At 35.2% G+C, this 15,588-nt stretch overlaps 1 protein-coding gene and 1 long non-coding RNA gene across 4 annotated transcripts in view; one reads left to right on the forward strand and one right to left on the reverse strand.

The window, feature by feature from the left end:
- The window catches only part of LOC129370810 (raftlin-like), a 137,056-nt gene that overhangs the window by 47,149 nt on the left and 74,319 nt on the right, over positions 1-15,588 (forward strand). For all 3 annotated transcript variants that reach the window (XM_055047007.1, XM_055047008.1, XM_055047009.1), the window contains exon 3: positions 4,051-4,228. In XM_055047007.1, coding sequence (XP_054902982.1) covers positions 4,051-4,228 — 178 coding nt within the window. The remainder of the gene's footprint in view (positions 1-4,050; positions 4,229-15,588) is intronic.
- Positions 8,977-11,288, reverse strand: LOC129370811 (uncharacterized). The gene is made up of 4 exons (XR_008607097.1): positions 11,134-11,288; positions 10,080-10,171; positions 9,422-9,512; positions 8,977-9,258 (listed from the first exon to the last, which is right to left on the reverse strand). It is a non-coding gene; the product is annotated as an uncharacterized LOC129370811 (long non-coding RNA).

The following is a 15,588-nucleotide window of genomic DNA, read 5'->3' on the forward strand; positions in this document are numbered from 1 at the left end:
GTGTCACACAAACGAGTTTTACTTGAGACTGCCTGAAAGGTTACATGTAAGATGTGAGGAGAAAAAGGGTCCAAATAAGTTCATTCCCCAAAGACCTACAGCTGTGATCACTAGATTACTGCAAAAAAGAGAAATCAGGAAGAGATGAGCAAGGAAAAATGCTAATTATTATGTAATGCAAAAAGCTGCATATAGGAGATTAATGCTCCATCCAAACTAAGCGTGTTAGCTTTCAGATTTGTTTAGCATGTATAATTTGAACATTTTATGCATGGGAATATCCTATTTATGTTTTCATGACCCAGTTAAGCATGAAATGGTGACAAACAAGTCTACAAAGTTTTCTGAGGAAGATATATTCCAAAAAAACCAATGGGTTTTAAAAAATCTTATCCTGTTTCTGAAACTCTTTAACATGTGTTGGGGTTCTTTATAACTTACAATATAATTTGATTCAACCTGCCACTTTGTCACTGAGCCTCACTAGACAATCCATCTAACCCAGCTGGGTTGGATCAAGCTGGGTTAGAAAGTTTGGAAATTGTTAGTTTTTTTTTTTTTTTTTTTAAGATAATATGACGATCAAAACCTTTGAACACACAAGGTTCTTGAAACTTCAAAGTTATGTGAATGATGAAGCAATTATGTCTTCACAACAATGAAAAGGTGATGAAACCAAAACTTTATGAATTATTCAATTTTCTGGCATTAATCTGGACTGAGATCCAGCAGGTTTATTACTAATTGCTGGTTTGCCTGGCATCACCATGCCACAGGAGACAGTTGTCTTGTGTCTTGCCAGGGATCGTATGACGTTCCTTATGTGGTTGATGTTGCTAATATACCTTTTTATCAAACTGTGGCCTTGTGATTTTAGATTATTCTGATTGTTCACTTCCACAGTGCTTTAGCATGGAGGCAGGTGTGCTGCTGTCAGCAAAAACCAAGGGGTCAAAACATTTCAATCGGTCCTGTTGAGCTCCTGATTGGTTGTTTGGATGGTTCAATTTGTCTGCATCCAACTCTCGTTGCTTTCTGTGCTTTGAAATTCCCAGGTAATTAGCACTTTATCTCACTGTTACTTTGGTTCTTAGAGTTGACAACTTGGTGCATCTGACTCAGCATCACAGGGTTTTGCTATTTAAAGATACCCTATGTAACGAATCGCTCTAGCTTCTGTTTGATTGCCATTAGCAGAGTTCCTAGTCTTTTACAGAGGTATTGAGAAGTTCATTGAATTTAGTTTTGATATTTTATATCATAAAAAACATCAATCGCCACCCACCTTCCAAACATTTCTGCTACTTTATGATTAGATAGATTCAACCTGGTGCTTTGTGGCCATTTGACAGGTCAGGGACCAGTCCAGGATGAACCCCATTTCCAGCATCTCATGATTACTACAGACGGGCAGCAGTGGGTATGCAAATTGGGCCGATGGATTTCCTGTGGCCTTTATTGCCTTGTTGTTCTTGATTACTCCCATCTGCAAAGGAGTGAAAACAAAAACATGCCTTATGAGCTCTGTGTTAAGAATTCACCATGTTTCCTGTGGCAAATGCACAACTTTTTAATGTAGTTATTTTTTTAAATATACATTTTGTTTCTTTAATGTCTTCTAAAGTGGAAACCATTTACCTGGCAATGACAGCATGTTTTACATCACCATGTAATAACATAAATATTTGCTGATATGTAGAACAATTTTAAAGAAGTTTGCAACAAAGAGTTTTGTCAAAAAATACTCAAACACAAGCAACAAAGATTTTAACATCTAATATTATCAGGAGGATAAATGAGGAATGGCTGACTGATCTAAATTTGGAACACGAAGAGCTCGGGTTGCACCGTGGGAATAGAAAAATGCAGACTGAGCGTGGACCTTTCACATAAAATGTTCATGTTTGTTTATACAGATGCTTAAAAAACACTTTCCCAAAAATAGGCCACGCTTTGTTAAAACTCGGCTGTTAAACATTTAGAGAGAACAGAGAATATGACATTATGAGAATTGTAGGACTGAATAATGTGCTTTATTTGACTGTAGAAGTCGACAAGAGCTTGCACAGTCAGATTTAGCCATGTTTTTGCAGTCACTGACCTCCAGCTGAACTTTAACACATTGACTTTTCTCATGCGTTGGTACTTCTCATTCTGTAGAGCCTCATTGACTCTAATTAGCCTTTACGGTATTTTCCATGTCTTGTGACAGCGCGTAGAGACAACCAGACTTTCTCTTGCTACCCTCCGCCCCCTCCTCTGTCCTCTCTCGCTCTACATCCAGCTCTTTGTCTTGGCCATCTCTCATGAGCCCCAGCTGTTTGGCCTGCAGTAAATGTTACCACATACAGTGAGCAGTGGGATCCCAGCCATCATGCTTCTGGGACGGAGAGTAACTTCTCCCCATGTTTCATCTTTGTTTTGAGTTCCTTTGTGGTTTCTCCACGATTGTTTTTCAATGTGCTTCTTCTTCCGAGAATTAGCTCAGTTTTCAGTTTCCTTCGATTTTTAAAATATAAGCATCACACCTTGCTGTGCATTTTACCATATATCCAAATAAAATATATGGTATTTTATACCATATATTGTGAGGTTTGACGTAACACAGCTGTGCACTGACTGACAAGGCCATTGTCAGCAGTTGTACGCCATAGGTTGTCATCGTATGAAAAATGCAAAACTTATGTAAGAATATATTGGGGTCACATGAATGATTGTGGACTGTATTACATAAACAGAAATTAATTGGATATGTTTGCTTCTAGGAAACATTTGTTGTGTGTTGATGCTGTATAGATAAACAGACTTAAGATACCAATTAAACAATGCAGTTTTATTATAAACCTTTGAACATTTTAATAAATATGGGAAGAAATCAGAATCTAAGAATGCCATAAATGGATAAAGTAAGCTGGTTTGGAACTAGAATCTCATTTTTTTTCTATTAACATTTTAGGAGCAAATAGCTCATAGATGAATTGTATTTTATGTGGAGCACTAATGATCCGAGAGTGGAAAATCATCCAGAAAATCCACTTTTTGAGTCAAGCTCCCATCTGGTTCACAATGTTTTCTATTTTTACCCAGAACTTTATTTCCAAGCAGGAGGTTCAAAACAGAAAAAAAGAAAAGAGACACCTGCTGAACAAAAAGAGTTCAAACATGGAAAGTTTAAGGTTCCCCAGCAGACTGACATTGGTTTCTACAGACAAAAGTTATTTTGGAATTTGCAGTAATTTCACCTTCATTGTTTGTATTAAGTAATCAGTAAATCAAGAGTATATTGTGTTAAGAACTGCACACATCTGTTTTTTTCCCATTGAACAGTGAAAAACTGATTATTTCTTTCAACCCTACAATTCCCAATTATTATTCTGGAAGTATAACAATAACCCTGACCTAATTCTTACCTTCCTGGTTTCTGAGGTTAATAAATCAAAATTCAATGGTTAGTTCATATTTTTAGTGCTGAAACTGCCGATCAGAATTAATATCAGATTACTGGATTGTAATATGTCTCCAAATATGCTTGTTATTTAATAAATAATTCATTATATTCATACATTAAGCTGGGAATATTTGGGTGTCTGCAATGAGACAGACTTGATCTAAATAAATTGATGTCTTATAAACAGCAGCAGAATGGAAACACGTTACTAAAAACACAAAAGCATGAAGAGAAAACAATGAAAGGTTGTGTTGGGAAAAACACATGTATGCAACTATGTATGCATTTTTGTGTTGCAGTGAAAACAAACCTTAAAAGCAAACAAGGACTTAAAATTAATTCACTAAACAGGAAATGTAACATTCCTGGAAGAAATGCTCTGTTTAGTTTTCCCTGGGAGTAATAAAAGAAATGATTTACAAAAGCAGAGATTTCTTCATCTAAGCAAAGAAATATTAACTACGACCATGACTAACAGATTTAGAAATTCAAACAGAGATTCATGCATGATGAAGGTTTTTCATTTGTGCACCAAACATTGCTGCAAAGGACACTTTAAAGTTACCCTCTGTAATTTTTTCTTTTTGTTCTGGTTTTCCCAGGTGGGACCTCTACACTGCGTCTCTCATCGGTGCGAGAGCTGCCCGATCAGCTGCAGGAGCTTTACCAGCAGGGTTTTGTCCTTGCGGCCGTCCATCCATTTATCCATCCCTGTGGTCCACAGTCCAACAGCCCGCAGCACCAGCTCTACCGGGCCATACTTGTCCGAATCAATGACGGGTAAGATAATAATTCCTGATCATTAAATAAGTTCTGCCCCAGGACAGGAATTAATATGCAATGAAAAAAAAATAGCATCAAATTCTGGCAAGTAAACTGACTAACAAGTGCAGACATTTGAATAGGCTAGGAGGGGTATTTTTTTTGGATTATCTTATTTATGAGTAAGTAAAATAAGTTACTTCTTGTGTGGGTTTTTTCTATTAAGTTGTTTGAATAAAGTCTAAAATGTAAAAAAGCTCCCTTTATACAAGTTATGCTTAGTGACCATTCATAAAAGAAAAGAGACGAGTCTACACTACAAAGTCCTACTGTCATAAAATGCTTTCATATATTTAAAAGTGAAACTTATATGATTTACCTAATACGTTTTAATTTTGTGGATTTTTCCTTTATCTTTGGAACAACCATCTCTGCAAAAAGTTTTGAAGTTTTACCGTATTTTCCGGAGTATAAATCGCACCAGCCATAAAATGCATAATGAAGAAGAAAAAGACATATATAAGTCGCACCAGAGTATAAGTTGCATTTTTGAAGAAATGTATTTGATAAAATCCAACACCAAGAACAGACATGTCATCTTGAAAGGCAATTTAAAATAAAAATAGAATAGAGGCTACAACAGGTTGAATAATTGTACGGTATGCTAACGTTACATGACACATAACGAACTGAGAACATGCCGGGTATGTTAACATAACATATTAAGAGTTATTCAGATAACTACAGCATAAATAACATGCTAACAAGTTAACCAAACCATACGTGTCTCTCCAAATCAGTAAACGCAATCAAATCTTCATCCTCAATATCGCTTTTAAACAACTCTGCTAACTCCGAAGGTAGAATAGCACAGGCCTAGAGCGCCCTCTTGCGGTTTAGTGTGAACATAACATGTGATATGACATAATGACGTGTTAATTTCCACATATAAGTCGCTCCGGAGTATAAGTCACACCCACGGCCAAACAATAAAAAAAAACTGCAACTTATAGTCCAGAAAATACGGTAATTTGTTTTGACATTTTTTGTCAAAATAATTTGTGAAAAGTCCAACTACTCTATCTGTCTCATGTAGGTTCATTTTTAAATTGTGCATTTTTTTAGTATGAGTGTGTGCAATCGTAAAAACCTGCTTAGATTCAATATTTGCACTTTGATATATTTCCATGCATTTACAGTCTGTATTCCAATAACACATTTGGCTGGGATTTTCACTTCCATCAATTTTTAATCTGAGGTAGATTTTGGTGTCCAGAGTATAAAGATCACATAAATGTTATGATAGAAAAGCAAGTCAAGTGTCTGGAAAATGTTTACTTTGCTGTAAATATATATTTTCAATATCCAGCAATGATGTTATAATTGCGTCTCTCATTAACGTCATGCAACAGTTACTTTTAAATACCTGTAATTTAAGTGTTTCAGTTTAGCACATGGAGTCAGATTTTCATTTATTTAATTAACTAATCTATTCAATTAATAAAAAGTTTTCTGACATCTGAAGGAAATAGTTCAGGGAAGAGACAATAGAGAATAAGGATAGAGAACGTTTGAATGACTTTGATAAATGACTTAATTTGTAAATTTCTGGGATGAATGAATCAATTTAACTGATGTCTCCTGGGACAAAGTCCTTTGCAGATGGACTTTTGTTCATTTTGTCACATTACAACCAAAGTTTTCAAAGTATTTTGTCGAGACTTCTTGAGATAAGCCAACCAGAAAGAAGTGCTCACATGTGAAGTGTAGCAAAATTATAATTATAGGCTACATTATCATTTTTTTGACAAAATAAATTTATAACGTTTTTTTCTATTCAGCCCCTTCATATTAATATCAAGCCACTTTTGGCTGCAGTTATAGTTAAACTTTTGTGGAGTTTCCTTCAACCAGATTACACATTAAAGATAAACATTTTAAAAAATGTTTAACCTCTCTCAAAAATGGGGAGTGTCTGTAAACATTAATCTTTAAGTCTTGCCACAGATTCTCAATTGTATTTCAGTCTAGAAATTGACTGGTGCAATCGAACACATTCATTTTCTTTGATCTACACTCCAGTAGTCAGAGTTACTGATCTATTGTTTTGCTAAAAATCATTGCTCATATTCAGTCAGATAAATTCTCTTACAAAAGTCATTGTACTTACAAATATAGATCCTTATATATCAACTAAAAGCTTCATAAGGAGAGATTTAAAATCATCAGCTGCTTCTCTTGCAAAAATAAACATTTCCAGTTTTTAATAACTCAGCATCTAATGTAAATTGTTCAAACCAGTATCTGTTTCATTCCAAGTGGGAATTTAGAAGTTTGTTTAATTTCATTGAAAAAAATAAAAATAAAGATCAATAAAACATATCACCTGCCTAATTCAATACATATCCTCTTATCAGACAAGCAAAAGGTGAAAACCGAAGTCAGACCCTCATTAGGGGAACATATTGCTCTAAACAACAGGGCCTGCCCCCCAAGGCAAATATGTTTCTGAGGCCTCAGACGTCTTAGCTGCACCCCTGGGAATTAGACCTTTGCAAGAACAAAATAATGAAGCCATTACAGTCACTTAAGACAGCATGTTGAGATTACTAATGTACCTTAATTGGTGTCATTATGCAGAGAGGACTTGGTGGGAATCAAATCACAAATGGTCTAAAAATGTTATGCTGGCTGCTTGGTGTCTGACATTAGTCCCAGAATAATGACTGTGTTCAGTGCTGCTGTGTTACATATAAATAATTACTGCTTTATTAGTTCCACGTGAATACAAAGATTGTCCTCATCCCTGTGAAAACCAGCAGAGGTCAGATGTTACTTCGCTGCAACAGAACATCTGTTTGCAGCTCAGGCAGTGGTCTTGTCGACCCTTTCAGTGTCAGAGTTACCGCCGTCCCTACAAACACACTCTATCGCCTCGTTCAGGCACGTTTTTCTTAGGAGTCAAGTGTGTGGCGCTTTAATTTGGGACGGAAGTCAGGGAGGGAAAACACTGGTGCTGCTAAAGGGCAGCAAGGTCATGTTTTTCCCTGATCAATATCTGTCTACACATTTGAAAGCCTGAGTGTGAAGTTAAAAATTTGTTAGAATGTCACGCATTTTCAGGAGCTGAACTATGACAAGCAAATTAATTTACATTTTAAGGAGAATATCCAATTGTCTATGATGGATTATTATGGTGTACCTAATCTCTCCTAATCACAGCCAGATTTTGGTAGTAGCTTGTTATGTTTACTCAATTACATTTCCTTGAGCAACTATTTTGAAAATGTACTTTTATGAGTATTTTCACTATGCTGTACTTTTCATTTTTATTTTATTATGAAGTGTCGTTACTCTTACTTGAATAAAATTTCTGGATTTTCTACCCAATGAATGGTTAACACAGAAACCCAGTTGCAGGTTTTGTTAAAGGTTCATAAGTTTTCTATTAAAAGAAACTGATTGGGATTCTTTCTTCTTTTTTTTTTTTTTGCCCTCATTTGGTTATTTGTCATTTTTATCTTTGAAATACCAACATTACATTTTCACTCTTATTTGAGTAATATTTTTGGATGACTACTTTTTTACTTTTACTTGGGTGAAAATGTGTTGAAGTCGTGCTACTCTTACTACAGAAAAATTTTGGGTACTCTGCCCTCTTCTGATGACTGCTGTAGGTACACTGAAAAAAATAAGTCATTGGATGAACATAAAAAAATTATGGAAAGGATTTCCACCTGATTACTTTGCTTTATTTCAGCACCATGTACTTGTGTTACTCCTATTTAAAGCAAATGTGTTAGGTCAACCTAATTTATTAAGATATTCCAATGTAAAGCAAATGTGTTGGCTCAACTTGTCACAATGGTGATTCAATGGGTGATTCTAAATCAAACATGTTGGCTCAACGTAATATATTGTGGTTATTCTTATATAAATTAAATGAGTTGGCAAAACATAATTCATTAAGGTTGTTCTAATTTAAACCAAATATGTTGGCTTAACCAGAATTATGGTAATGCAATGGATGATTGTAAATCAAATGAGTTGGCTCTACTCCATTCATTATGGTTATTCAAATTCAAATGAAATGTGTTGGCTCAACATATGTTTTAAAGGTTCTTTTAACTCAGTTACTATAGCGTGACCCAGTGTAATGCAATACAGCCCGCCCAACTAATCTGCAATGTTTAGGACCAAATCATTGATGTAACTTCATTAAGATGAATATAAATCTAGTTGAAACCACCTTATTTTACAGTGGTGCCTTCACACTACCTGATTCAGTAGGTCCAACTCACTAAAAGTAAGTTAGCTCAACAAATATGCTTCATGCTAAAAGACAGCTCGTTAATCGTGTGGAAATCCTTTCCATTATTTCATAACGTTAATTCAAAGACATATTTTCAAGCGTTAATCAAGCATTTTAAGATAGCACTAGGTGAAAGTGTAGGAAGAACACTCAACAATTAGAAAAGGTACAACACAATTGTATTTTCAGAATTGTTATACATCGTTTTTTTTTACACAGCACAAAACACAGCTGAGTTGGACATTGAAATAAAAAAACAACTACAAAAAGGTTACAGTTTCATTTCCCAGCCAATTCTTTACAACATAAAACATGTCAGTATAGTTGCTCAACTTAGAGAACTGTAACAATATAATCTTTTCTACTGCAGACTTTAAACACTCATTTTCCATATGAAACTTTACTCAACTTAGCAGCGAGTTTCATATTGAGAACTTGTGCTTTCTTGATAAGTTCTTTCCATCCAATTTCATTATTATTTTCTGTATTACTTCAAAGGTATGCTTGAGTTACTGAGCAAGTTGAGTGCTGAACGCACTAAACTTGAGGGTAGCTCAAGTTTAGTGCGTAGATTAGTCCCAGCAGCATCACTATTGCAGAAGATACACTGCCCAAGCTGTTCATAACTTCCACCCCCTCCAGGACAATCCCAACATCCAGATGTGCATCGGCAGCCTCTGCTCAAATGACGATTCCGAGGACAATCTCGGCTTTGGCCATTTCATTCATCAACGTCCTAAGGGAGTTAGGGAAGGGTATTGGGGGGGGAGACAATTCACATGTAATTAAGTAAATAAATTAAGACTGACATTGATTGAGTCACTCATGGACCTTAGTTGGTGAAAGTATTTTAACAACTCTTAGGAGTTCTATTGTCAACACAAGAGAATTTAACATACCATGTACTCCCTCACCAGCTTCTTTGGATCTTCATTTAGGTACACACAGACCTTTGAGGATGCACTCTCGTCTGACCTCAGCAGTGTCTTCCTAAATATGCAGATCAAAAAACAATGAGAACAATCTCAAAACTCCAGCAGTATAGGTTCACACACTTGAAAACATAGCTGCATTCAAAGGAAGTCACAACAAAAGTGATCAGTGGCTTGCAGTCTGTTTGAAAGATATTTAAAATTGTTAGTATCCCTTCATTGCCATGACTAAATGGAGTTTAACATTTTATTTAAACATCTAACTGAAGCTGTTAGATGTTTAAATAAAGACATGAATATATCACCAAAGAAATATGTGAAAAGTACAGAATGGTCAACACAGTCTATATCCTTCTACTGCAAAGCAAAGCATTCCATGTCTTACAAGTACATGGACAGTCTATGTGTGGGCATAGGTAACGTCGCATATGCCGGTGTTTAAGTGTAAAATGTTTTAACAGGTCATATCTACGAGACAGAGAGAGACTACACTCCTTACATTTCCACATCCCCACGCAAATAAAGACAAATAAAAACAGACTGGCCAAATAAATGTTTAGCTGAACCCTAGCTTTATAAGCTCTCTAACACTACATCCAGTCACTTTAGATCTGGCAAAACTTACTATTAGCCACTGAAATCTATAACTTGATAGCCGATGAGCCCCTTGACCAGTACTTAAGCAGGTGGATTACAGACAGGTGATCAGGTGATGTTCTGAAAGAGATCAGATATATTTTCAGCCATTAAAATATGCAATTCATACTGAACTGAGTTGTATCTTTTAGTACAAGTCCCTTGAATGCCTCATGAATAAAACCACAGGACACATGCAAGCACATATGTGCAGAACAGTGGTGAATTGAACATGGTAGAAAGCAATAGTAACAAAGGTCAAAATGAGCACAAACAATCAACACAAAAAACATCAACATTTCAAATTAAACCAATGAACTTCAATACTGTTTCTGAGCTACAATTATTTGGGGACAACAAAGAAGAGTCCAAAAAAAAACCAACATCTTTACAGCAGAGGAATATGTATTTTAAAGAAAAAAAATAGAAAGCTCAAGTCTGTAATAATGGATAATCCATTGAGAGTTTTAGCCTGACAAAATATACTAGAAATCCATAACTAACAGGTATTTTTTAGGAACATTTAACAAAGCTCAGAAAGCAATGCTTCTTCAGGTTTCACCGACTGAAATGTAGGACTTTTTATTACCATAATTAATTAAGAATCTCGATGATTATAGAAAGGTACCAAAGTGTGTGTATCTACATTTACCTCCATAGTAACTTACTGAAATAGAATTAAAATAGTTAGAAATAGACTGATGTTAGATCCGTGTGTTAAAAATCCACTAAACCTCCAGGGAGCTCAGGAGGAGCAAAACTGTGACATTTCTGGGGTCCATTTGTGTCTCTGGCAGCAGCTTTGTACACTACATATGGCTCTGCACTTTTTTCGCACAGAATGTACCTAACATGGTGCGGCGATAAATGTAAACTTACCAATGATATCACATATAGCTATCTGCCTTAACCTAACCGACTTAATCTACAGACATGAAATAATGTGACACAAGTATGGAACAAGTAGAAAATGGTGCAAATGTAGAGACATTTTAAGTTACATATTTTTATATGGATTTAGATGAAAATAGTTTGACTCTTACCTTCTTCAAATTAAGTGGATGCACGCCAGGAATCTCCCCTCTGCCCTTGAAAAAACCCAATAAGGTGCAAGCCAGTTATCTCGCGTGATTTTCCGTAATCTCTTGATCTGGATCCTCTTCAGCGGGAGATGAGTCTGACACAATAGCGCTTTGGAACTGACGTCACTGTGTTTTTTTTTATTAGATTAACTTTGACAAATATTGATATTGAATAAAAAAACAAACACACACACATATATATATATATATATATATATATATATATATATATATATTATATATATATTATATATATATATATATATATATATATATATATTATATATATATATATATATATATATATATATATATATATTATATATATATAGCTCCCAGGCCTCTGGTAGAGGACCCGAGCTCAGAGGATAAGAACCACCCGCGGTGGGTATATATATGTTAATTAGATGTTAATTAGATGTATTCAAGTTGAGATAACGTCATTCATTAGTCCAGTTGAGAGAAAAAAACCGATTGTCTCGGGTGTTCTCGCGTGATATCCCGTGATCTCACTCGTTGTCGTCAGCACAATATCAGTCTGACTATAATGAATCATGTTAGCTCAACATGATTCAATTTTATAAATGTGAAGTCGTGGAATATCTTGTTTATCCATTTTTTATCACGTTTTTGCTTCAAACCCAACATTATTGTGTGAACGGTACATGATATTCTTTTGTTAATGTAATACGCCCCGACGTTCTTTTTTTTTGGCGGAAGATCTAGCTGACGTAATTGAATCACGTTATCTCACCTTGAATACATTTTATTCCATTTGCGAGAGAAAACCGATTGTCTCGCGTATTCTCGCGTGATAGCCCGTGATTTCCCGTAATCTTGCGTGAACTTGCGTGATATCCCGTGATCTCACTCGTGGTCTTCAGCATAGGATCGGTCTGACTATAATGAATCATGTTCTCTCAACATGATTCAATTTTATAAACGTTGAAGTTGTGGAATATCTTGTTTATGCAACATGATTGTATCATGTTTTTGGCTCAAACATGGAATTATTTAGTTAACAGTACATGATATTCTTTTGTTAATGTGATAACCCCCGAGGTTCCTTTTTTACAGTGTAGACCAGACTGACCCCAAGTATGGACAATGGCTAGATATCTTATTTTCTGAAAACCATGCACAGTCCTCTGCCTTGCAAAAGGATTACTACCCATTTATGTTTTTCACAATTTATGGGGGCACAAACTCAAACCTTACTGCATTTTCTATATGAACCCAGCAGAAAGTAATGCATAATTGTGAAGATAGTTATTAAAAACATGCACTGCTACATTTAAATACATTTAAATCCTTAACTTCTTATTACAGAAACACTGATTCAATATGTATTTGTCCCAGTATTAAAATAAATTCTAGATCTGGTATCAGTGACTATAGGCCCAATCCATAAAGGTGAATCTATTCAGCCTAATTCTATTTTTTGTGCTCTGAGCAACATCATGCTTGAGTATTTATTTTACATAATATTTAGAAATCCTAATTGTATTTCCTGAACTATTTGAAAGGTTTGTTTCAGTGTATTTTTTTAGTTGCACTACTAATTGCACCAGCTAAACTAATGAAAGTTGTGTTGTTTCTACATGTTTGACCTAGCTTGTGAAGCTATTGGTGTATTTCAGTGATCTTTACTGGTGGAGAGCTATCAAATAGATTCATGATGCAGTACATTTATGCTTGTGTTTAAAAGAATAAACATTTTAAGTCAATTCAGAAATGTTATCGGCTGATTCTAAACCTCAGATATCTGTGTTATATCCGAACTGAAGAAGGTGGATTGTGAATCTCTGCTTTTAGCATCCCAATAGGAAACAATGAAAGTTTCTTTGACAAAACGTGAGAAAGCCTTTGCAAGCCACTGTCTGTGCTTTTATATAACTTTGATGCCCCTTAGCATAATTGAATTCAGTGCAATCAGATTTCTTGGACTGAAATCACATTCCTGATTGCCAGCAAACTGCTTGTGCAGCTTATTCACTGCTGAGAAAGAAACCACAAACCTACTGGTCTCAAACTGCATAGACACTCCAGAACTTCAACTCTTTCTCCCACAGAGACAGAACAGTAATGACTGAAAAACTAATACCTGATATTACAAGCAACCGAGAGTGAAAGGCATAATAATATGACTCTCTGTGCCCCAACAGTTCTGCTGCAACTGAGGGGGATCAGGCAGGAAAGCATGAAAAGACTGTAGAAGAGGCTTATTGTGGAAGGAATTTATTACTTCTCCCTCTGAAGAAATAATAATGAAAGCAGGATCAGGAATGGGCTTCAGGGGGTAATGAATTTGAAATAAAATAAAGGAATATAAAAGTTTGTTGATCCTCTGGAAAGAGTCACTGTAAGTCAAAAATAATTTAACATAGAAAAAAGGAAACAAGTTGAGCCTAATAGCAGTGAAAGTAATACAGTAATGAATTTATTTGACTAAATGTGCATTACTGGGTAGGTGGAGTGAGTAACTGCTAAAATAAAAACCTTCATCTCTGCTGGTGTTTGCAGCAGAAATCTGGACTTATTTCAGTTCTTCTGCAGAAAGTAGTTCTGTGTTGTTTTTTTTCTACAGCACTTGTGAAGAGTGAGAAACATCCTTCTGGGTGTGAGATTATTCATGGAAGCAAATGACAACTTAATTTGGGTTAGTCATTCATTTTCCCATACCTGAGAAGTGCGAGTCATTTCAAAATGTCCTGCTGACTGTCAGTCAACAGAGTCTGGAAAGTACTCAAATATTATCGAAGGCATCATCGTTCTTTATGGGAATGTCAGTTCTTAATTTAGCAAATTTCTGGAAAACATATTCAAGGGAGCCAATGCAGCTACTGCTCAGAAAGAAACTCTGACATATGGCAATTCAAGGATTTTGAACTTTTGGTTATAACTATAAATCTGACAGATCCATTTTCAAGAGCATCCATTTTTGTTTGAAAGTTCACGTTAAAAACTAATCTTGTTTGCCCTTTAGCTTTTTTGGATTGAAAATCCTCAGTTCTAAAGAATGATAGGTTCTTTCTCGACCTACATAAAAAGGAACCACAGACAATGTTTATTAGTTTTCAACCAAGTTTTTGCAAAAGCAAGAAGCCTGGCAGAAACCAGCCCGGAAGAAGCCTGCCTGGCCTCCGCCAGCTGTTCAGTTCACCGTGCATTCTGACCCTCCGCTGCAGAGCTTGTCTTTTTATTACCGGGAGAAAAGGAGAATGGAATGTGGGAGAGTGATCTGAACAAGAATGGGGGGGCGATGCTGATAACAAAGCAGACGAAACATAGAAACTAAATTCTGTTCACAGACAGTTTTACAACTAAGGAGTATCTCAAGAAGTTCTCCTAAAAAGGATTAAGACACCACCTGCAATAACATGCTGGAGGTTAAAGAAAGGTTAGTTATGTCTTACACACAGTTTAACAAATTCCTCCTCTCTGGGGTGAGAACACTAAACTGACCTTTAAATGAAAAACTACTTATAATATAAACTACTAATGTAAGAAAGATAAGAAACATATTTATTCTAACACAGAGCTTTCCACTTAATTATCAATTTAAAAAGTTCTAATAAGGCAGCTATAAAGTAATAATATAAGAGTATGCTTGAGTGATATGACTTCAGAAAAGTCATTTACTTTTAGGAGCAGAGGGGTTCAGAGTAGCCTTAAAAATGCAAAGAAGATTTCAACTTTTAAACAAAAAAGTGAATGTAAGTCATAATGCTGAACTTTATGAAGCAGGAGAAGAAGAAACTTATGAAAACTGATCATTTTTTTTTATTCAGGACTTAAGAGAAATTTAAATCCTTCCATTTTCAGTCTTTGGGAGAAAATTCAGGGATTATTTATTAGCAAAAAAAAGTCTGAGGAGAATTGGGTGCTTATTTTGTGTGTTGTGTAAATTAAGGGTAGGTCCTATAGCGAGAAAAGATGTGTTGTTTGAAGGAAGATAAAAAAATACTTATTTTATGAGATGTAAAAATTGTAGACGTGGAGTTTAAATCAAAGGTTTACTGAATATTTCACAGGTTCAAAATCTGACGTTTGAGTTCAACTCGAATAATCCGTATTGAAAAAATAGGATAAAATATATCTAACTTTATATAAGATTATGTAAAAACTTTTAAAATGATCAACCTTCTAAATCAATCATGATAAGAACAACTCTATCAACAATTTAACTGTCTGAGATCCATTTTGAGTTTGTATTGTGTTTCTGTTGTAAATAAGTCATGGATCTCAGAAAAGAGGTTGGATTTTTTCCAAATCTGCTTATCAAAAATCTTTGAGACACTGTAAAACTTATCAGTATCAAAAATCCTATTGCTATACTCTATTTTTCTGTTGGCTGAAAATTGCAACAAAAATGGCGACTGTAAAGATGTTCACTTTAAAAACGTAAATAGATCA

The sequence above is a fragment of the Poeciliopsis prolifica genome, unplaced genomic scaffold, assembly GCF_027474105.1.
Source record: "Poeciliopsis prolifica strain line A6 unplaced genomic scaffold, Auburn_PproV2 SCAFFOLD025, whole genome shotgun sequence".
Classification (NCBI taxonomy): Eukaryota; Metazoa; Chordata; class Actinopteri; order Cyprinodontiformes; family Poeciliidae; genus Poeciliopsis; species Poeciliopsis prolifica.